At 36.4% G+C, this 24,783-nt stretch overlaps 2 protein-coding genes across 2 annotated transcripts; both read right to left on the bottom strand.

The window, feature by feature from the left end:
• Window positions 1-7,637: 7,637 nt before the first annotated feature.
• LOC124096133 (ras-related protein Rab-33B-like) lies at window positions 7,638-10,364 on the bottom strand. Its single transcript, XM_046449687.2, has one exon. It carries the CDS (start codon window positions 10,264-10,266, stop codon window positions 9,577-9,579), a length of 690 nt encoding a protein of 229 aa, XP_046305643.1. The 5' UTR covers window positions 10,267-10,364; the 3' UTR covers window positions 7,638-9,576.
• Window positions 10,365-12,670: 2,306 nt separating this feature from the next.
• Window positions 12,671-16,883, bottom strand: Ubqln2 (ubiquilin 2). The gene has a single exon (XM_046449686.1). It carries the CDS (start codon window positions 16,608-16,610, stop codon window positions 14,730-14,732), a length of 1,881 nt encoding a protein of 626 aa, XP_046305642.1. The 5' UTR covers window positions 16,611-16,883; the 3' UTR covers window positions 12,671-14,729.
• Window positions 16,884-24,783: the final 7,900 nt, after the last annotated feature.

Below are 24,783 nucleotides of genomic sequence, written 5' to 3'. Positions count from 1 at the left end.
AAAGTACTAAATTAAAATGTATGAGACTATTTCTACCACTTGTAGTGGGAAGGATTATTTTGTTTTTTACCATGATTAAAAAAAAAAAGACATGAGCTAAAGGAAGAGACTGAGGGATTTGTATATTAAAAATTTAGAAAAATGATCAAAGCAAGTTCCAGCAACTTAGAGGGGCCCTATGTAATTTAACAAGACCCTATCTCAAAATAAAAAAAAATAAAAAGGGCTGGGGATGTAACTCAGTGGTTAAGCACCCCCGAGTTCAATCCCCAGTAACAAAAATTAAAATAAAAATCAGAAAACTGAGTGGCAACTGCTATGGTTTCGATATAGTATGTCTCCTCCAAAATTCATGCTGAAATTCGGATCTCGTTGCAACCATGGTGAAGGGACCTTTAAGATGTGTTTGAATCTTAAACACAAAGGATTTATGCTGATATCAAGGGGTTGGGTTAATTTTCATGGAAGTGAATGAGTTTTCACTCCTGTAGGACTAGTTACCACAAAAGAGGGTTATTATAAAGTGTTTTGTCTCTTGTGCACTTACTTGTCTGCAGGACAACATCCTTGCCAGATGTGGCTGCCTGGTTTTGGACTTCAAATCTCCAGAACCATGAGCTATACAGACCACTATTCTTTATAAATGACTCAGTCTTGGGTATTCTGTAATGGGAACAGAAAATGGACAAGGATAGCAACTTTATACAAAGTTAACAGCCAAATGATAAATTGGGGAAAACAAGGTATTGAGATAGGATGAGAGAGAAAAACCATAATCTAATTAATATATGAAGATTTCTTTTTTATCAATGTGAAAAAAAACCTAATGCTCCAATGCTATGAACAACTTATTCATAAGAAAAAACATAAGGGGCTGGGGATGTGGCTCAAGCGGTAGCGTGCTCGCTTGGCATGCGTGCGGCCCGGGTTCGATCCCCAGCACCACATATAAACAAAGATGTTGTGTCCACTGAAAACTAAAAAATAAATAAATAAATAAAAATAAAAATAAAGATATTTTTTAAAAAAAAAAGAAAAAACATAAATGGTCATCAAACATATACAAAAAAAATTTAACCTCAGACATCATCCAAACATCAAAGTAAAACAACAAAGATATTTGTTTACATTATAAAAGTCACAGATGGGAACTGAGACAATGTTGGGAAAAAAATTGAAAGGCTACTTTTTGGGGAGGGACAATGGATAGCACCTTTCTGGAGAACAAATGGGCATTATCTACTTGTATTCTAAATGTGTTAAATTTTTAAACCAACAATTCTACTTCTATGAATTTAACATAAAATGTAAGTGAAGAAGTGATCAAAGTCAATGAAGAACAGTTATCAGAGCAATGTCTTTTTTTTTTTCCTAATGCTAAGTATTGAACCCAGGGTCTTGTGCATGTGAGGCAAGCACTCTACCAATTGAGCTATATCCCTAGCCCAGAGCAATGTTTATAAAGAAAATATGGGAATAACCTAAAGCTTCTTTAAGATTAATAAATGGTAGTATATTGTTTTAGTCAGTTTTTTTTGTGTGTGTGTGTGTGAGTATGTGTGGCTGTGACCAAAACACCTAACAAGAACATTTAGAGAAGGAAATGTTTATTTTGGAGCTCAACAGTTTCAAAGGTCTCAGTTCATAAAACAGCCAGCTCCACTCCTTGGGGCTCCAGGTGAGGTAGAACATCATGGTGGAAGTGTGTGGTAGAGAAGTGGCTCAAGACCATCCCAGGAAGCAGAGAGAGAGATTAAGTTCAGCTCACGAAATATATATACCCCAAAGGCATGCCCTCAATCAACCCCTCCTCCAGTCACACCCTACCTTCAGTTATCACTGTGTTAATCTCTATCAAGGGTTGAATTCATTGATTAGGTTAAGGCCCTCATAACCCAATCATTTCACCTCTAAACTTTCTTACATTGTCTCATCCATGAGCTTTTGGGGGACCACTCACATGCAAATCATAACATGTTCATTTATTGAAGTATTTTATATATTATAATATTATGCAACTATGAAAAAGAATGAATTAAATGTCTACTTATTGACTTGAAAAAATATATGTGTATATTAACTACAGTGTTAACATGTCTCCCTATCCTCTCCTTGTCCTGAGACTTGCATGTGGGTGGGGAAAAGGCTTCAATTTTTATATTCCTGAAATTCTTTGTAAGATACATATGCCACTTTTAAAATATAAAAGTGAAAATTTGGGGAAAGAGAAAAAATTGTTATGACATTAAGTTTTAAAAGTAAAGACAAATTGCTGAACTTATAGTATCATATCACATTTCTAAATGCATATATTAAAAATAAGTGTGGGGAAAACCACCAAATTTGAAATAGTGGCCATCTCTGGTTACAAGTGTTTTTTTTTTAAGTCTACACTTATTTTTTTAAATTTTAATTTTTTAGTTGTTGATAGACCTTTTTTTAAATTTATATGTGGTACTGAGGATTGAACCCAGTGCCTCACACATGCTAGGCAAGTGTGCTACCGCTGAGGCCCAGCCCCAGCCCCCTACTATTATTTTTAATGAATACATATTCATTTTATAAACATTTTTATAAAGGCTAGAGTGTTAGCATGAATTTGAAAATGACAGATCAAATTAAAGGGGCTACCTATGTGTGAATGATTATAATAGTTTTATTCAGAATCACCAAAACTGGAAGTAATACCCTTAATTGAGTGAATAGATAAAATAAATTGGGGTTTACCAATAAACTAGAACATTGTCCTGTGATTAAAAATAAACATACTGAGCTACAAAAAGAAATGAATGAATCTAAAATCAAATTGCTATATGGAAGATACTCTGGAAAGTATTACAAACTGTATGATTCCAATTATATGATTTCTGGAAAAGGCCAAACCACAGTAATGATTAAAACTTCAGTGGTATCCAGAGGTTCAAAGTGTTGAATAGGTGAAGCACTGGAGATTTTGGGGGGCAGTGATGCTACTCTATATGACACTATAACATTAACACACACAACATTATACATTTTTCAAAACCCTTAGAATTTTGAGACACAAAGTGAATTTGATGTAAACAATTAAAAAAATATTTTAGGAGATTGAGGGATCCTGTGGATGGAATGTGGAATGTGGCAAAACAATATAGCTATATTAAAATGTATGAAAAACTTTTTCTTCACTAAAGGGTGTAGGAAGAAAAGTGCTAGACTTAAGTAACTTGGGAAAAATGGAGCGTGTTAGACTCAAGGTAAAAGAAAGTATATAAGCACACAACTTTATTTGACAAAATTGTTTCCCATAGGGTTACAAATTAACAATTCTGATACTTTTATATATGTATACTGGAATCAACAAATAAGTAACTGAATGATAAATGTGGAACCCAGTTTTCTTACTGATGCAGCAGGAGATTATAGATAAGTAAAGGGAGGAGGCTTGAATGATACACAGAATATTAATGGTCCTTTGGGTACTGGATTAGAATTAGAAGCATCTATACAAGCTCATGTTTAGCTTAAGAAAGATACAGATGATTATGTATAGAGGAAATATATATATATATATATATATATATATATATATATATAAAACAATATATATGTAAGAATACACACATTTCCTTGTTGTCAGTTGAGAGGGCCTAGAATCAATGGTACCCTAGTAGAAACAAGCACATCCAGATCTTACCTTCTAATGCAAATCCTGAAAAATGGAACCAGGACTCATTGCAAAATGGGCCAAGATATACAATATTATCCTGGAAAATCTTGTAGTGCTAGAAATTAAGGAAGTACTCAAAAAATTATAAAGATGTGTCAACAGGCTTAAGAGTCAATCTGAAAAAGCACCCAACATTCAAAATGGGAAAACTTGAGCAAGAAAATAAAGTACTACTGGGTTATAACAACACAAACTATAAATAAATGGCTACAGGGAGACAAATCTCCCATATAGAACAATTTCAAATAAATTTTGTAGATATTCTACCCTCAAGGAGGTGGAGCATAATTTTTCAACTAAGTGTGTGCTGCACATAAAAACTTCCTTCAAAAGAGCACAGTATTGAAAGGAACTGATACACACTACCTCCAGCTAGGTGATAAAGGTCAACATCAACAGTAAAAATTCATGTATGGTATGTATGCTTGATTTGATGTGTTAAAAATGTCACTTTACCTCTATGTGGTGCTCTTACAAAATATCCAAAATCCCAGTTTTATCATGAGAAATACCAGAAAAATTCCAATTGAAATTCAAAAAAAAAAATTAAATAAATAAATAAATAAAACAAAACAAAACAAAAATAATAAAAAAAAGAAAGAAATTCCACAAAATACATGATAAGTACTCCTGAAATCTAGCAAGGTCATAAGAAACAAGCAAAGTCTGAGAAGCTATCAGAGTCAGGAGGAGCCTAACAAGATATGATGTCTAAATATAATGTGGTATCCTAGATGGGATGCTCAAACAAAAAATATTAGCTAAGAACTAAGGAAATCTGAATGTAGACTTAATAATAATGAACCAATATTGCTTCATTAATGGTAAGAAATATACCATACTAATGTAAGATGTCAATAATAGGGGGAAACATGGGGTAGTATATATGGAAACTATATTATTGTAAAAAATTTTCCTGTTATTGTAAAACTATTTAAAGCAAAAAGTTTATTTTTAAAAAGTTCAAGGATACCAATAAAAATGTGGAACAAGAAGGGCTGGGGTCGTAACTCAGTGGTAGAGTGCTTGCCTAGCACATGTGAGGCACTGGGTTTGATCATTGACACCACATAAAAATAAACCAATAAAAATAAAGGTATTATGTTCATCTACAACTTAAAAAAATTTTTTAAAAAGGTGGAACAAGAAAAAAAATAAAGGAACTGGAGTCATTTAGATATAAGAATGTATCAAGAAATGTGAGCAAAGGTATGAATAAAGTAAGAAGGCAAGATTATTTCCCCATGTCCTCTGGTCATATGACATGTAGTTCATACAGGTCAAGGCCCACATAGAAAGCCAACCTATAGGGGAGTATATGAAGGTAGTTATCAGTATAAGCATATGGGGAAGGAACCCAGATTTAGCTGGCAAAACCAAAGTTAACACACACTTGAGATTTAATTCACAATCCTCAAATAAGGAGTTTGCTGTGTTTCAGTCTATCACTAATACTAGGATGCTCTTTTCTAGAACTTTTGGAATCCTAGAGCACCTGATAAAGAAAATACTGTGACTAAGATTCTTAGTGTAATTTATTTGATGTAATGAGACACCTATTTTGTGTCACATAAAGAAAAGCACAAACATTTTTTTATTCTCTAAAGTGATCACTCTAATTAAGGGATTATACATGGAATATGCCTTCTGCCATTACATCATACATTTCACTCTCAGTTTTTCTTCCTCTCAGCACTACAAATGACAGGAAATATGGAAATATTAGCAAGAGAAAAAAGTCAGAATACCCCTGTAGCCATCACCCTCCAAATAGTCCTTTGACCTCAATACCCCGTCCTATTTTCTGCTCCCAAGTTCTGAACACTTTGTTACATTCAATTTAAGATCTTATAGTTCGGGTTCTTTCCCCATATATAGCACTTAAAAACTAAAGTGAATGAATTGACCTAGATCTTATATGTTAACAAAGGTGTGCAGTCTACTCCTAAGTAGTTATTTGCTAAACTATTCAAGGAACAGCTTTGATCCCAGATCTTGCAACTTCACTAAGAAGCTGAAAAGTCCACTGGGAGAACATGAGCTTTGCAAAGAATCATTTAAATTTTCCAATCCAAAGTTCTACCTGATAATATAAAACCATTCTTGAATATTTCTGCAAAGGGGCTTCTACTTTAACAACCACAGAGAGGAAGGTATCTTCAAAGAATTGCTAGATGTTCGTAACAGTAAGCTAAAATTCTGACTTCTGCCCTCTAGAGGTACTTCAAGTAAATGTTACCCTTCTTCTACCTAATAGGCATTCAATTACTTGGGGGAAAAAATATACACAAACTCAAGCATTCTTGCTCTTAAAATTTATTCCAAGCCAGGCATGTTGGTTCACGCCTGTAATCCCAGCGACTGAGGAGGCTGAAGCAGGAGGATAGTGAGTTCAAAGCCAGCCTCAGCAATTTAATGAGGCCCTAAGCAACTCAGCGAGACTGTCTCTAATAAAATATTAAAAAGGGCTGGGGGTGTGGCTCAGTGGTGAAGTGCCTCTGGGTTCAATCCCAGGTACAAAAAAAAAATTCCATTGGTTTGTAACTCAGTCTCCACCTCAGTCACTTTCCAGGTTTTCTGTTTCCGTCTTAATTGTAGCACTCTGTTACGCTACAATCTCCCAACATACACTATCTAGCAGAGAACAAAACATTCCTTCTTTGTTCTCTGGGCACCATTCCTCTATTAATGAAGCCTCCGATTTCATTAATTTGTATGCACTGTAACCTCATTTAGGTAGCTCATGTTTAACTTATAGCAAATTAAAACCAAAGTCTTAATCATATATATTATTGTTAAATCACATACCCACCTACCCTTAGTAACTGAAAATTTGAAACAAGTGTAGAAATTCATATTTGATCCTATTAAATTTAATCCTGCTAGATTTGGCTATTTTCCCTAGCCTCTAAGGACTTTATTCAGTACATTTATTGTGTCTTCTACTTCTATATTACTTGCAGTGGGGTAAGTGTACTATATTTTTATGGTAGTCATTGAAAAATAATGTCAATGGGACCAAGCTAAGATAGAAATTTCTGTTCACATTGACACATTTTTGAATATTGTCAATTCAAATTATCAACCTGACTACTGTCTGGCCATTATCCTCTAGCTCATGTTACTCCATTTTGTTCTCAAGGACACTTTGCGAAAACTGTCAAATGCCTTGGTGAGGCATACAATATTTATCTCCTCCTGAGATCTCTGGGAGGCAGCTCAACAAAAAGCAGATATCTTCCAGAGCAGCTGAAGCACAAGTGGCCCAAGTGATTGCCAATTTGGAGACACTGTATATATTAGGCCACTGTGAACAGATGCACTGAAGGGCAGTTTCAAATATTAGCCATAACTTGAAAGTCAGGAAAGGCAAAGCTCTAAATTTTAGTCTCTGGTTTGTGACAGAACTGATTCTCACATGTGCATTTTCATGTAGCCTGATACAGGGTGAATAGCAGTAAGCATGCATTTATTTAACAAGAGCTAATGTGCCTCCTGAATAACACTCAGGAGGCCAAATAATATATAATTAACTATAAAATCTCTGTGACAAATAAATAGAATGGAATCATTTCATAGATTTAGGGGGAGGTACAAATAGATTTAGGTACTAGTTAGAACATACTCTGGAATCTCAGAACTAATTGCAAATCTTGACTCAATAACATAATAGTAGTATGACCTTATGAAAGTTACTTAACTTCAATTAGTTTATTTCCTTATCTGAAATTGGGCAAGATAACAGTGCTACCATGTAGTTATTACAATTAAACATAACAGTAAATGTGTTAGTAATTATTGTTACCCCAAACTAACAGAAAAATTGTCTGAGAAGACAATCTTATAAAATCCATGCTAGAGCCAATCACCTTTTTTCTTTCTTCCATGTTTACCAAACATTCTTTTTTTTTTTTTTTTTTTTTTTTTTTTTTCCATAACAAAGATGATTTATTGAACTTCATGGATAAATGTAACATACTTTTCTACAATAAAATTATTCAACTTTAGATTTCTTGAGGAAATATGTTATTAGCAATATACTTTTAAAGCATTGTTAACAACAAACTACATTAGATTCTGGGGTAGTTTCCTTTGGTGTTCTCAAAGATTTTTCTAAGACATACCTGATATATCAATTAAAAGTGAGAGTTAAAATAAATTCACAGACTTACAAAATGTGTGATTTGTGCTTAAAAAAATTTATAATTAGTTATTAGATAGTCACCATTTTGGAAGTGATTTCAACAGTCAATAAGATGTTTTATAAATATTTTGGAATATCTAAAAGCTTTATCCCCATTCAACTGATAACATACCAAAAATTAAAATGTAAGTTGTTGCAAATGATACAAATATTTTAAAATTAATAAATTATTAAAGTGAAAAAATAACTCCTTTCAAAGAAGTATAAAGGACACTTAGTACTAACTTCTTACAAAAAAGAAAGTTAAATTACTTCTTTTTAAAATCATAATAACAGTACTGAAAAAACACAAATGTGCTTGGAAAGTCTATAAATTTTCTTCCCCCACTTTAGGAAATGTTCTGAAAAGCAACAGATTCCCTTCTTTAAAAAACTACTACAGCCATCACAACTACTCCAGCTGTCGTTTTAGTATAAAAATAGTTACAAATCAATGTTAATTTAGATAAAGGTAAAAGGATTTTTATTTTTTAATTCCAGCATGATTAAGAAAAATGGATTAATCTTAAATACAAATAAAGCCAATTTGAGCCCTAATACTTAAAGCTGAATATTTATTATAATCACTACTTTCATTTAGTTTATTTATAGAATGATTTTGTTTTTTTTGTAACTAAATTATCCAGTTAGGATCACCCTAATGATTAAACAGAAAATCCTAAACTAGATTAGAGGACATGTTTAATTGGTTTTCCACATTCTGAAAATATTTTAAGTACAATCATCTTTTTGGCTTATTTTCATCTAAAATTATCAAGGGCAGCAAAGTGTCAGAATCAGTTTATGTGCACACTGCAGTTCCGTCCATGGCTTATATTCCATTCACGTAAATAGCTTCATAGTCAAGCGTGCTATTTTCTATGTGCAAAGTCTTAAATTCAAAATTAAAATACTTAGGACAAAAAATTTTGAAATATTCTTTCCATCACCAAGGGAACAGACGATATCTAACTTATTTTTTCACACTGAGGAGGAACTGTTTATTGTGACCATAAGTTTCAAACATTTTAAAAATTGATAACACAATACTATTACAGAAATACACACAGACTCAAATCAATTAGAGCAATGCCCTCGGAGCTACAATCCAAACGCAAGCTGAGTTCACCCAGCATTTAGTCATGAAGTTGCTCAGGGTGACGGGGAGCAAGAAATACCAGCAACCCCTGTCACCAAAACCCCACCCCAAAGTTACAACTCCTCAGATGCTTTCAATTCGTTTTTTGCTGCTTAAAGATGATAAAATAAAGTATAAAGCACCTTGTGAAGTCACAGCATCTTCCCTCACACCGGACTTACATCAGGAGGTGTATCCTGAACAGATTTTCTTTTTCAGTCCCAGGAGCGTGGGATGGAAGGGTTCCTGACTGGCACTTCCAGCATTGCTCCCTGGAGGCCTTTTCATGGGGCTCTCCATGGGAAGAGCTGGTATTCCTCCTAGCCTTGCTTCATTTTCAATCTCACTTCAAAACCAACTTTTCCCTTGTGTTGTCACAGTGACAAACTTGATTAAGTGGATACACAATACAAAAGTAAGCATGACACTGATAACAGTGAGGTGTCAGGATGATCCATTATATTTGAGATTAAATCTTAAGACTTATCACTGTCATTCTTCAAAAGCATTTTTAGTCAAAATGAGATAGTGCAATAAAGCTGTTATTTAGCACCAGCATGTCACTGCAGGCTTTGCTTCAGGTTTCAGGATAATTCCGTTATCAGGGGGTTGACTAAGCATTAATGGTTTGTGGCTCTTAAGCTTATGAGCCAAGGTCATAAATATAGCTTCCACATGGTCATTATCATTGGGGTTTTTAGCAGAGGTTTCAAACAAAGGCATACTGTGTGTGTCAGCAAATTTCTGTGCCAAGTCTGTGGGTACCTGAATGGCACTTCTCAAGTCACATTTATTTCCAACAAGAATCCGTGGTATATCATTTGCCAGCAAATGCTGTTTGCATTCCTCGATCCAAGATGGCAGGCTGCGAAAACTAGCCATGTTGGTCATGTCATACACGAAGACGACAGCGTGCACATTTCTGTAGTAGTGCTGTACCATGCTCTTCCTGAACCGCTCTTGTCCTGCCGTGTCCCACAACTGGATCTTGATGCGCTCCCCATCAATCTCCACCGCTCGCTCTCGGAAATCCACCCCGATAGTGGCCTCGGTGCGGTCGGGGAAGCGGCCGGCGCAGAAGCGGTAGGTCAGGCACGTCTTGCCCACATTGGAGTCGCCGATCACGATGATCTTGAAGATGCGGGAGCGGGCCGGAGGCAGGCACCCCGAGCCCCCGGACACCGTGCAGCTGGAGGAGAAGCTTGCCTCCAGCGACGACTCCATCTCCGAAGCCATTCTCCCGACCCGCCCCCAACTGAGGCGGAGGAGAGGAGCCACAAAGAGGGCGAAGAATTACGCCACCGCCACGAGCACGCCCAGCCCTCTACCCCGACTGCGCAACGTCCCGGGTGCCGCCGCCGCCGCCGGCCGCGCAGCGCGCTTCCCAAACATTCTTTTAATAATGAATTATAGAATTTTCTCTGAAATTAGCTTAAGTTTGCTAATCTACACATTAGGCCAAGAAGTTCTGAAGTTGTATTTTGAAGTGCTGTTTTAGGGAGCCCTTGACTATATTCATGCAATACAGCTAGAAATACATGTCTCAATTGATAGTCGTTTGATGAATAATAGTGTCCTTGTATATTGGAAAAAACAACTCTTTCAAGGTTGTATTTTCCAATTTCTAGTTTGTTACTAAAAGTAGCTTTTGCCAAGGATTTTTACCCATTATCAAAGTGTCTAAACCTAGGCAAACATGTACATCACCTGATAAAGACTGTTCTTTGTGTAGCTTTAGCCTGTCTGACAAACCATGTTTCTCCTTTCTATTTTTACAAAATTGCTTTCCTCTCAAGTCTCCTAACAGATTTCTGGGAAGACGGTTTCATGACAACAGGTTCTTAATTCTTTCCGTTCCTCCCACAAATCAACAGAAGCAACCACTGGGAAACAAACATTGAAAAAAACCTGTGGAAACAAAAAGGAAAGCAGAGGGCTGGGGATGTGGCTCAAACAGTAGTGCGCTCGCCTGGCATGTGTGCGGCCCCGGGTTCAATCCTCAGCACCACATACAAACAATGATGTTGTGTCTGCCGAAAACTAAAAAATATTAAAATTCTCTCTCTTAAAAAAAAAAGGAAAGCAGAATTCCCATGAAGGATATCAACAATCTGATGAAATTCTGTGATATTTTGACAAATCAATAAAATCACAGCAGCCAGAAACCCACTAATACTTTCTAGTTTAAAAGAACAAGGACTAGGGATTGGGGTAGGCAATGAAAAAGACTGGGATGAGAAACTCTTTAATAAACTGAGGTTATACTGTGTAATCTCCATTTTATTTAAGCCTTCTGATATATTTTCACATTTACTCAATTAAGCTGTATGATAAACATTTCCCATTGGGTCAGTCTGGCTCTTTGGTTGGAGTTATCAATAATTTGAAGATCATTATCAAAATTCTGAATTTGATTCCTTTTGTGAATGTGAGACAACTGCCAAATGCCTCCCCTAATACCATAAGGGACAGCCCTGGCAGTAATTATTCCATATATTTCTATTTTGACACTAGATCAACAAAATTTAAAGCAGACTGCCCCCTCTCAGAAGGCAAGGTCAGCCACACTCAAATACAGATATATCTTCTGATCAGTTTCTCAACTAACATGGTGATCTCAGGTTTGTTTCAGTGTTGTATTATCTACCCACTACTGCCCCTCCCCATCCAGCACAAGTGGTCAAAGTATACATATACCTGAATTATAGGCCAAAGGAGCAAATGAGGAAAGATGTCTTGATGGTGAAGTTCTCCTGGTGGGATTGCCTCTGGCTTTATGTTCTTCCCTACTTCCTCATTCTGTTGAATTAGAGCCTGTAATATAAATTTTCACCATCCAGCCAGGTTAAAGAAGGGTGACAACCCAGTAAACAGTGAAAGGATACAAAAATCACTCCACTCTTAGGTGGAGGGACAGCAGGTCGGGATATACCTTCTTGATTAAAGGATGGATAAATTTTGGATCAATAGATGAAGAAATACAAAACAAAAACAGAGTCTTAGGAGGAAATTGCATCACACAAAAGGCAGAGGAAAAAGTTAAAAGTAATAAAATAAGAGACCAAATAAAGTTATTTTAAAAATGAGCAAACTGAAAAGCAGAAAAAATAGTAGACTTAATAAAGGTAGGGATCTTTTCAGGAAGAAAACAAAACATTAAAAAATAGATAAAACATCTGGAAAAGCTAAGGATTTCTCTGTTCCTTAAATGTTTGAAAACTTATCTGTTCAATTATCTGATTGAACAGGTCTCAGACAATATTCAATTTTTCCTATGGTTATTGATTTATTGCTATTTTATATGCCTCCAGGTTTAGTATTTATTTCTTGTAAAATCATCCATGTCATTAAAATTCTTAAATTTCTGTGGCAGACTAACTTTGTGATTATCTCAAACATCTACCATCACATTGTAGAGGAATAATAAATCATCATTCTCCAAGTTGTTTTTCTGAAGAACACTGTATGTTAAAAAACCTATTCATTTAAAAACATACTAACCAACATTTACTTCACAATAAGTCTCCAAGAGGGACTAGAATATATAGTATTTTGCAAACTTATTTTCCTCTCAATATTTTTTCCAAAACAATTTAGAATTGCTGCAGTATACTTATTAAAATGAGAAACAAGACAAAAATGCCACTGCCACCTTTATTATTTAACACTGTTATAGAATGTTTAACCATGCAGTCAGACATTATGTTATAAATTTTGAAAAGAATATGTAATTATAACTTATCACTGATGATTGCTTACCATGAGAAGCTCAAAAGGATCAACTGAGTACCTATGAAATTAATAAGTTTTGATTAACTGCTAATTTAAATAATCTATGAAAATAAATTTTCCTATATGGCAAAAATAACCAGATAGAAACTCCCATTTATGTCTTTGCTATCTAGGAATACATTTATCACAAATTATGCAGGACTTAATAAATAAAACTCTCAAATAATATAAAAAGTTCTTAATAATGAGGCAATATATAATATTTCTGGAAAGCAATGCAATTCTGCAGTGCTCACTATTATAATCAATTTAAAACAATCCCAAATTCCCAATTTATCTTTTGTGGAAAGCCTATTAAATGTAATGTTCAACTGATACAACAAATATGTCAGAATCATTAGAAAATTGTAAAAAATAAAGATGATCAACAGAGGACTTGCCTAACAGGTATGAACTCAAAAGTATAGGCTGGTTTACTAGGGCTACAATGTTCACTGGAACTAAAGAGAATCCAAACATAACAAGTATGAATATGTATACTTCAATTTGGGAAAGGAGAAAATATTGGCTAACAACTGATTAACCTTTTGAGAAAAATAAGTTAGAACACCTAAATCCATACATTAAAGTAATTCCAGATAGGGCAAAAAATTTAAATTAAACCATGAAAGGGAAATACAGGATAAGATTTATATAATCTTGGGGTGGGAATACCCTTCTAAACATGATCCTAGGGCCAGAAGGCAAAAAGAAGAAGATTTATCCATTTTTAATTTTTTTATTTTTTTTAGTCATTTTTAATGCATTTTCCCTGTGCACAAGAGAAATAACCAATAAAGTCAAAAGATACACTTTCCTTTATACATAGCAGTTAAAAGTAATGCAAACATCACATGACACTTTCAGTAAAAGTTACATTTCCAATTACAAATCAAAATGCATATTAGGGTCTCTTTATGGGAGAAGCTGAGAAGGAAGTCTTAGGTAAAAAGCACTTTCCTGGCATTACTACACTGATCCTTCAGGCTGCACAAAGATTAATTTCATATACAGTCAATCTGCAAATGTTGACACAATGTTACACTGTAAGTTTTCTGTACAATTAAATGTATACTTAGAGATACCAGGATAAACATTTCTACTATATTTTAACTGAACTTGCCTAGCCAACATTTTTCACTGAGAAATTTATCAAATATGCTGTAAGATTCTACAAAATCATGAGACATATCTAGCTCCAGAAATATTTCTTGTATTCTTTCTTATTTGGGTTACACATACTCTGCTCAGATTCTACAGTAATACTTCTAGATGTACAGTTCCAATTGTGCTTACTGTACTGTGTACAAATATAGCAAAAACGATCAATGAATGATATAAATCTTACAGCATTTTGCTAGCAAAAATACATGCCAAAGTCACAATAAGCAATATTGTACCACAAATTAGAGCTTCAAATAATTTGCTTCTGTTTTTAATATCTTCATTCTACATTAAATTACTATCATAGGCTAATGTTTAAAATGCAAATAAATTGGACATCTGTAGGACAAAACTTGTTCACCCAACTGTGAAGGCTGATACCTGTTTCCAAAAATCACAATAAATGCAGAATAAAGAGAAGTGTTTGCATGCAACACCTTTGAGTGAAACAGCATTGATTCCCACCATTTGAAACACAGAAGGAAGGAAACCAAAAGAAAAAAAAAAGGAAGGAAAGAAGGAAGGATGGAAACAAAGGAGGGGAGAAGGCAGGGGGGGAAAGGGAAGGGCGGAGGGAGGGGCAGGAAGGGGGAGAAAAGAAAAAAGGGAGGGAGGGACTCCACCTTAAAATGCATCATATTAGACTTATAATAGACAGATTTAAAAGAATCAAAATGAAAGTAAAGCACGATTTTGTGTGTGTTTAAAGATTTAAGAGCCATTATCAAAAATAAGATACATTTTTTCAAGGTACAGAAATGTAATTACGATGGCTGGGAGCCCAGCAGCCTCTCAATGGCTGCATTGATGTCGCCTCCTGTTGCTATTAGGGCCTGCAAGTTTGCTTCACGGTTTAAGAACCCCATGGCGTTGAGCTGTTCCAGTTGCTGCTGAAATCTGACTTCTGGATTCGGCAGCTGTGGAGGATTTGCTCCAGCCAGAGCCTGCACCATTTGCTGAATGAACTGCTGGTTGGGTCCAGATTCTGATGTTGGAGTGGTGGTTTCACTGGGTGCAGAGCTGGACACAGTGGGTGCAGTGGGGCCGCTAGAGCCAGTGGAGCCAGGGGGCCCTGCAGGGCCGGTGGGTCCTATGGGCCCAATGGGGCCTATGGGGGTAAAAGGGACTATAGGGCCTATGGGGCCTATGGGAGTGACTGGGCCTACAGGGCCTATGGCGGTTCCCAGCACCCCCACCCCCACACCTGGAGTGAAGCTTGGAATGAGGCCAGGTGCTTCAGTGGCTAATGTCTGTAGCCCCTGCTGGATCTGCATTAAAGCCTGCATTGCTCTTGGGTTTGACATGGCTGATAGTGTGTCTGGATTCTGCATCTGCTGCAGGAAAGCTGGGAGCTGTGGACGCATCTGCTCCTGCAGCTGAGGATTTGCAGTAAACAGTGGGCTACTCAGCATCATCTGTGCAGCCAAATCTGGATTCTGGCTCAGCGACTGCATCATGCTTCTCATGTAGGGTGCGGACAGCATATTCTGAATCAGCTGGGGGTTTTCAGTTATCTGTTGCAGCAGGCTCTGCATTCCTGGGGTACTGAAAATGCTAGCGACATAATTAGCTGCAGCCACAGTGTTCCCAGTAGTATTACTGGAGCTACTGCCAGACCCAGTGCCACTGCTTGTGGTTGTACTGGTGGTCGCAGAACTCTGGGTAGTCGACGGTGGCGCCCATGGATTGGGCAGTGGATCCCGATTTTCTGTGCGGGAAGGCTGAGTACCTTCCCCCGAGGAGGAACTGCTCCCCACTGAGGCAAATGGATTACCCCCAAACTGCTCTTGTGCGGCATTCAGCATGGGTTCTTGAATGTCAGTGTACATGCGCCGTAGAGCATTGTAGCCACCTGGGATGCTTTCGAGATTGCTGAGAGCCAAATCTTGATTTCTCATCATCTCTTGCATCATGGCTGGATTCCTGGCGATTTCGAGAGTCTGCCTCATTATATCTGGGTTGTTGAGCAGGTGACTGATTTCTGGGTTTCTCTGAATCAATTGTTGCATCTGTGGATTGGCCATAATGAGCTGCCTCATCAGATCAGGATTCGAAAGCATGCTCTGAACAAAGGGATTTTCCATGATTTGAATCATCATCTCAGGGCTGGCCATGAGCTGCTGCTGCATCTGGTTCTGGAGCTCAGAGAAGTTGGTCGAGCTCAAACCAAGGCTGCTAAGGCCTGCAAGTCCTCCCAGGCTCCCCAACCCGAACGGGCTGCTATTTGTGGTAGTAGGTGTGGAGTTACTCCTGGGAGTCGACGCCGTGGTGGTAGTAGTAGTTCCCGCGGCACTGCTAGGCTGTGTGGTGGACTGGCCCTGAGGTCGATTCTGGCTTTTGATGACAAGGTGAACAGTCAGTCCATCATGGATGCCATGCTGGATCAAGGTATCTTGATCTTTTAAGATTTTTCCAGCAAAAATCAGCACTAGCTGATCGGTTTGGGATTTGAAGCGTTTTGAAATCGCTTCCTTAAACTGCTGGACCGAGCTATTCTCAGGCACCGCGAACTCCTCTTTCTCTTTGGGGGTCTTCACAGTGACTTTGATGATTTTGGGCTCTGCCGGGGCAGCGGCCGAGCCTTGGGCCGCAGCAGGACCGCGGGAGGGGCGCGGGGGGCCGCTGCTCTCGCCGTTCTCAGCCATGGCGGCCGCGGTGACGCAGGCGGGCAAGGAAGGCGCGGGCGAGCGAGAGAGCGAGGGAAGGAGGAAGGAAGGAGGCGCCGCAGCAGCGGACTGGGCCGGGCTGGGCGAGGAGCGCAGAGCACGGTACCTCTGTGATGAAGATTGCGGTTCCCTGGTCCTCCGGTCGAGAAGGTTCAGCGTAGGCCGCGGGCTGAGGTCTCAGCGCTCAGGTCTCTGGGCCTCCTCCGCCGCCGCCTTGTGATCTGACCGCGCGCACTCCCAGCAACTCCCGCAGCCGCTCCGCCCGCTCCTCCCCGCCCCTTCCCCTCCCCCAGTTCCGCGCTCACTTCCCCGCCCCCCTCTGCTGACGCGGCGCCAGGCCCTGATTGATAGATTTGACTCGGTCAAAATTAAAAACTTATGCACTAAAAAAAAAAAAAAAAGGAGGGAGAGAGAGGGAAGAGGGAAACAAAGAGAGAGGTGGGGGGGAGAAGGGACGAGACTAGAAGAGAAGACTAATCGAGAGAAAAGAGGCGAGGTAGGGAGGGAGGAAGTTGAGAGGGAGGAGGGAGAGGAAAACCGCTTCTGTAAACGACATTGAAAGACCAGTGGAGAATATATATTAGCAATCTGTAAGGCAGTGAAAGGATGAAAGCCCGAATCAAACCGATCCCATGTAAAAGACGAAAAATGAATAATAAAGAACTCTGACAAAGCAAAAAGGAAACAGGAACACCCCCAATGGGGGAAGGGAAGAAGACAGGGCAGGAGCGTACATTTTACAAAAGAAGTGCAAAGGGCCAATAGGCTGTGAAAGGGTGATTAAACTCACTAGTAATGAAAGAAATACAAATTATAAGGATGATGGTATACTTTTGTCTTATCATATCGGCAACGATGAGAAATAATGATAAACCTTGTTGATAGGGAGCTGAGAAAATGCACTCTCATGCTAGTCGAAGTGTGAATTGTTAATAATCCTAGAGCAATTTGAGAATACAAATTAACATTTTAAAAATATTTCCATCTTTATTTAAAAATACCTCATCTAAAAACTTCCTCTAAGAAAATAATCAGTATGTATAAAACAAACACTGTAGCATTAAAAAATATGATTTAAACATTTTAAATGTGTATTTACATGAGATTAGTCAAACGTACTATGATGTTATCATACAATAAAATAATATGTACTATGTTTAAAAAGTGAGTGTTTTTTATATGATATAAAGTGTCTTTAAAGATATATAAGAAATACATTGCAGATAAAGGGAAATTATAGTATTTTCACTTTTGGCTTTTTTTATGCACAATTAGAAACTAAGACATGTATATTTTAATATCAAAAATACAATAAATATATTTTTACTTTAAAAATATTTTTAACAACTCGTGCGTGTAGATTGTATGTGTACATGTAGAAAAAAATATGAAAGGCTATACACCAGTATGATAGTGGTGATTAGTGAATGTTGATATTATGAATAACTCTCACTTTTATAAAATTTTGAATTTTTCAATGGTTTTTATTATGCACTGCATTTATAATTTTAAAAAATAGAAATATATTTTGGGAGAACAGTACAAATAGAAATTGACAGGCACATATAGTGGTAGACATTAATATATTCACGTATTTCAATACAGATTAAGAAAAACAAAGAAATGGCAGTACTGATAAAAAGAACATGAATAATAGAAGACATAATTTTGAATTTATGTATATATCTCTAACCCTAATTTAGATCATACAGAAAATCACTTTTCCCCTCAAATATCCAGGGGCCATTTAACAGCATTTTAAAGTCATTAGGTCACCAACACCTCAATAAATCTCAAGGAAAAAATATAGGCATGTGATATGCATCAATTAATATAGTGATATATATGTTCACATATAGTATGCTTAATATGATTAATACAGAGGCAAAAGATGAACTACTTTTGAATATAGTAATGTGTATAGATCTCAAAAGCCTAATGAATCAGCACATGTCAAATTATACTCTATGGTATTTATAGATGCATTCATATATATGTGAAATATTCTACTAGAAATATTTCTAGAGGGGCTCAGTGGTGGAGATGTTAAGCTGTATGAGATCTTGTGTTCAATCTCTGGCACAAAAAGGAATGAAAATAAAGAAAGCAAGCAAGCAAATATACTAAAATGATTCATACCAAACTTTCACATGAGCAAGAAGAAATGGAATAGGATACAGGGCATTGATGGAAAAGAACTTGAATTAAATGTGTAAAAACTTGCTTTATTTTAAAAATGGAAGCAAATACGGAAAGATATCAACAATAGGTAATCATAGGTGGTGGGAATTCCAATTCCTATGTGTTATAGTATATTTTTGTATTTTCTCAAAAAATAAAAAAAAATCAGACAACACCACGGATTATCTTTAATTTCAATAGAATAAAGGCAGGTATTAATAATAAAAGTGGGAAGGAAAAACCCAACTACTTAAAAAGTAAAGCCAAACAAACATTTTTGAGACAAAGTGCTAATCAAAGTTCTTATTGGAATAAATTAACAAAAATAATGATAATGAGAACATAAATCAGCAATTAGCAAAGGATTTCTCTTTGTGTGATCTGAGGAACTTGTTAAGAATACAGATTTCTAGGTCCCATCCAAACCTACTGAAATAAGTGTTGTACAAGAATCTGCACTCTTATCAAACTCAAGTTAAGTAATATTTTATTTACAGGGTATATGTGGATGAATTCAATTAAACTTATATACTCAGAGTTGAAATACAAACAATAAAAATAATATAAATTAATTTGGCATTTAAATAGGATAACAAAAAATTACAAAAGGGAAATGGGGTGTTGGCTACAAAATGATAACGGCAAACATTAATGAACAAACAAAGTAAAGTAAATTTTGTTAAGCTAACTTAAGAAGTTGTTTTTAAAAACAAGCTAAATAGATAAACCATTGTTAGTTCAGTGATTCTCTTAGCTGGCAATTTCTTCACCAAAGTACACAGTACAGGGGCAAAAGCACACTCATCTTTTCCCCCTTCCTGAATCCTTCCACAAACACATTCCTTTGAGGTTTTTTCCTTTTATTATACAAATCATGCAATGTTTTAACATTTTATTCTAAAATATAATGTAAAATTATGTTTTAAGTTACTTACAATGAAATAAAATTAATATTCCAGTGACTGAACTCACATGCTTTCATTAGTGAGAAGCAGAGCTGAAACTTAAGGGGAACCAGACAAATACATAAAAATTAATAGGGTGGGAATACATTTAATCACAGATGAAGGGAATATTTTTTTAAATTATGAGGAAATACTTTATACTGATCTTGACTAACAACAAAGGAAAACTGAAGACCGTGCATGACCAAAATTTAATCAGAAGTAGAAAATCTTAATGATGTAACAGCCATATTAAAAAATGAGCCAGAAATCAAATAATTAACTATTTTAAAAATCTATTTTATTTTTCAATGTGGCAATTGTTTTTAACCTCCTTTATTAAATCCCATTCATATGACAGAAATGATATGAGAAGAATAATAAACCCATAGCAATGTTGGAAAGGTAGAAAGAATGCCATCAATGAATTTTCATGTTAAAAAACTAAATAAATTTTAGAAGAAAATGAAATCATGGGGCTGGGAATGTGGCTCAAGCGGTAGCACGCTCGCCTGGCATGCGCGCGGCCCTGGTTCAATCCTCAGCACCACATACAATCAAAGATGTTGTATCCCCCGAAAACTAAAAAATAAATATTAAAATTCTCTCTCTCTCTAAAAAAATAAATGAAATCATAAAATTTGCAGAAAAATATTAGAGCAAATATTTATATGACCTCACCATGGTGACAACCTTTTTAAAATAACAAAAAATACTATAAGTAAAAAGATGGATAAGTTTCATAAAACAACAATTTTAAACTTCTATATGTGAAGAAAACAATAAAAAATTAAAAGAGGCAAACTAAAAAATTGTGACATATGTAACACATTAGTTCTATTCATGACATACACATACTTGGTACAAATCAATGTAGAAAAAGGAATACTCAAAGGAAAAAATAAACATTAACTACTATCTTAAAAAAGGAAAATAAATGTCAGAAAGAGAAGAGAAGGGAGGTAGAGAGGAAAGAAGGAAACAAGGAAGGAAGGAAACATTTTATTTTCTTTAAATAGAAATTAACTTAAATATTTTTATGTATAAAATTTAAAAAGATTGATATAGTATCCAGTCTTGGCATAGTCCATCCAGACTGCCCAGGACTGCTCATAGTAAACACTATATGGATGATGATGATGATAATGATGATGATGATGATGATGATTACAGGCAACAGGTACTTTATATATTGCTTAAAGGGCATTTTGCTAATAAACCCTAAAATTTGATAAAACATGCAGATAATTTTACTGAGCAATTCAACTTTTAGGAATTCTTCCCGAGGAAGTAATTTCTGTTGTTGAAGTTTTCAGGTGATTATATTAATTAAATACTGTGTTGTCTTCCTGGAGTAATATACAGAATGTAAGGGGAATCCTATGATTGTTCCTCACTCCTGTTGATGCACATGAAACCAAATAATACAGTCAGAACTAGAAAAACAGTAATATATCATAGTGGCAAAACCAGTCTTGAGCCAAACAGACTGGGATCACAACTCCAGTTTGTTTAGTCCTGGCTGGGTGACCTTAAGGCAATTCATTCATTTTCACAATCTCAGTTTCTTCATCAGCATAAGTGAGACTAATATGCACACTCTTCAAGGTTGTAATAGTTATATACAGTTAAGTACGTAAAGTAGAAAGGGGCGCGTGAGATCAGGAACAAGAATGAGGCATTAAAAGAAGGTTTATTGGGGGGCGCTCCCAGGAGAGGTTCACTGGTCTATGAAAGGGTAAAGGGCTTGGGAAGTTGCAGGTGGGAAAGGCAAGAACAATGCTAATAAGGGAAGCTGGAGACAGGAGGGGCTAGGCCATCTAAATTGCAGCTACTGACAGCTGGTTGGCTGAGCCCAGTTTAGGGGGATCATGTCTGTGACGGGTTGGTCAGGACTGATTGGATTGACAGGGTGATTGCTTCCACTGGTGGGAACCCTTGGTGGTTGTGATCTGTTGCCATGTCAGCTTCTGATTGGCTATTTCAAGTCTCCTCAGCCAGGTGCAAAGTCCCTGCCCAAAACCTTCATGAAAGGGGAAGGGGAAAGGAAGCCTGTTGACCTAATGAAGTATATGATAGAGACAATAATTGTTCCAATACATATCCCTCTCTGAAAACAAAGTAAATTAATTAAGTTTACCCTCGTATTATAGTTTAGATATGTGGTGCCTCCCAAAGCTACTGTGCTAGTGCAGGAGGTGAAATGATTAGATTATGAATGATGTAACCTAATAGGTTCATCCTGGTTTGACTGTGCTAACTGGAAGGTAACTAACTGTAGGTAGGTGAATTGTGGCTGGAGGAGGTGGGTCACTGGAAGGGTCCAATTTTTCTGTGGCCTCTTCCCCTCTCTCTCTGCTTCCCAACCACCATATCCTGAGCAACTTCTTCCACCATGCCCTTACTACCATAATGTTCTGCCTCATCTTGGGCCTAGAGCCATGAACTCCACCCACAATAGACTAAACCTCTGAAACTGTGTGCCAAAACAAACTTTTCATACTCTATGGTGTTCTAGTCAAACATTTGGGTCTCGGCAATGAAATCCTGACTAACACATCTTGGTAAATTAAACTGAATCAAAACCAAAAACTAAACAATAAAAAGACACACACACACACACAAAAAAAAAAACAGTAAAATATAAGCACCAAGACAATGTATTTAGCACATGTGTATTCTGTTTGGGGATATTCTTCCAAATTATATATTGTTCTTATTCGAAGTCCATGATCCCTATAATGGCCTAATTATTTTGAATTTACATTTAGTTTGCTTATAAATAAAGAATGTACAAGTCAGTCTTTCTTGAATGCCCTAAAATTCTGGGGGGGTTATATACCCAATTTAATCTCTAGCACATAAGTTTTAAAATTGGCAACTTATGAACTGACTTTTGTTAGCCAACACCTAAAACTTGGCAAATTGCCTGTACAAATTCAGATTTATAGCTTCTCTTTTAAAACTAGATGTTCTGGTTACCTTAGGGTATGCCTTTGAAATGTGACTAAAGCTAAATGATGGCTGCATCTATTAGATAAGACAAATATTTTTAATTGCCAGTCATCATCAGGTCAACTTCATTCATATTCTATCTAGTTGGCCTCCTGAACATTGGAATTTTTGATAATTTTAGGAGGAGCTTAAGTTTTCCCTTCCTTCTTTCTCCTTCCTAAAGTCCCAAAGCACTGAAGCACTGGGTTGAGTTGGAAAAAGACCAAGAACATAACTGGGTCACTTTCTTAAAGGGTGGAGTATTTACTCTAGGAAGAGTATAAATATATCTGTATGAAAGCAAATATTCTCTTTCCCTTGATGATGATAATTGTAGCTAATACTTCCCCTTCAATTTATCTTTCCATACCCTTTTCCATCAGTTATATGACTTTAAGGGACTTCCAACTGAAAGCTGGGACTTAAAAAAAATTAGATGAGACTGAAAGTCTGCCCTCCTTGTGATGCATAAATAGAATTTTATATTATGTCATAGTTTATATTTTAAACTGTAGCAGGAGTTGCCTTTATATGTGCCTTTCAAAAGAATTTGGAACTAAATTCCTTCAAGATTTATAAAATCAATAGAAGACTGAAATAAAAATGGGGAACAAGAAGGAAATGCTCTGATATGATTAAAAATAAGTAATATGGAGGACTGAGGATGGAAAATAAAAGCAGGAAAGTAAATATTTCATGGGAAAATAGAAATTCTTAGAATAACTGCCATTTTCAATCCAAATCAGGACAATTAGGTAAAAATGACTGACACAATATCAGGAGAATGTTTGCCTATCATACTAAAGGTCGTAAAGACTTTAAGAATAGAACGGAGGTCATAGGGGATTTTGTAGCCAGTAAAATTGCTCTGGGAGCTAGGTATGGGGGCGTGTGTCTGTAATCCCAGCTACTAGGGAGGCTAAGACAACAGGATTGCAAATTGGTGGTTAGCCACTAAGGGCAACTAAGTTAGACCCTGTCTCAAAAAGCAAGCTCTGGAACTGCTGCAAATAATTATCTAAATCAGATAAGATTCTGTGACAACCCTATAAAGCCTATTTAACTCGCAGCATGGTTAAGAGTTGACATTAGCTATATTATACTCCAAAGAGAATGTGTCATCACGGAAAATATTGTATGTGAAGTCTCATTCCAAGTTACAAATCAGAATGCCAACAAAATATACCTGGCGACAGTGGGAGGAGTTGATTTCTCCACATGCATTGTATGTGGATTCCCAAGACTCTAGTGTTAGTGGAGAAAGCCATAAAAAAAGAACAAGTTATTTGCGAATCCTCAAAGGCAAACGGGAAATAAAGGAAGTTGAATTGTAAAACTAATCTCTTTAAGGTGACTGCTTTCAGAAGGCAAGTCTATATATAAGGTAAATGAGAAGACTATATTTATTTTTACATAGCTTGATGTCTTCAGTTAGGTATCTGCATATGGCAATTATTGGTGAATTATTATGCTGTAATTCAGACTCCTCAGATTTCAAAATACTCAGGTTCAAAATCTAAGGAGAATGCCATGTTTATGGTAAAAGTCTTATGGTCTATAGATGGTAAAGGACAACACAGATACTATAATTAGTAAAGTTCAAACTCATTTTGATGGTAAAAATCAGTTGCAACAGTAGATAATGGAAATGATGGCAGTATTATCTAAGGCAGTGATCTTCAAGCCTGAATTTGTGTACACAAAGTCTTTTTAAACAATACGAAGATAAAGGTAGTTTAAAAGGAATCAATTTCTAGAAATTCAGTATCTGTGTATCTTTTTTCTTAAGACTGAATTGCCAGAAAATTCCCCTAAGGTCAAAGCATGCCATTTGCAATTGACCTTTACCCACTTTACAAAATAAAGACATACTTCTGTACACATTCAGTATTTTACTATGGTACATTCCCTATTGCCTTTGAGTGTAAAAATCTTGGGGCAACGAACCAAGAACTGATTTGAAATTCACATAAGTGTCCATATTGAGAAGCTGAATGACTCTAACGACTAGATAATAAATCCTTTTGAAAGTC

This window comes from Marmota monax, unplaced genomic scaffold (genome assembly GCF_021218885.2).
Source record: "Marmota monax isolate L192 unplaced genomic scaffold, Marmota_monax_Labrador192_F-V1.1 WCK01_AAM20220418_F8-fsc00354, whole genome shotgun sequence".
Taxonomy (NCBI): domain Eukaryota; kingdom Metazoa; phylum Chordata; class Mammalia; order Rodentia; family Sciuridae; genus Marmota; species Marmota monax.
Note: the sequence above shows the minus strand (reverse complement) of the source record. Positions and strands in the feature narration are given on the sequence as shown.

Excerpts from the sequence above, each read along its gene's own strand:
- LOC124096133 (XM_046449687.2), bottom strand. The coding sequence starts at position 10,266 with ATGGCTTCGGAGATGGAGTCGTCGCTGGAGGCAAGCTTCTCCTCCAGC.
- Ubqln2 (XM_046449686.1), bottom strand. The coding sequence starts at position 16,610 with ATGGCTGAGAACGGCGAGAGCAGCGGCCCCCCGCGCCCCTCCCGCGGT.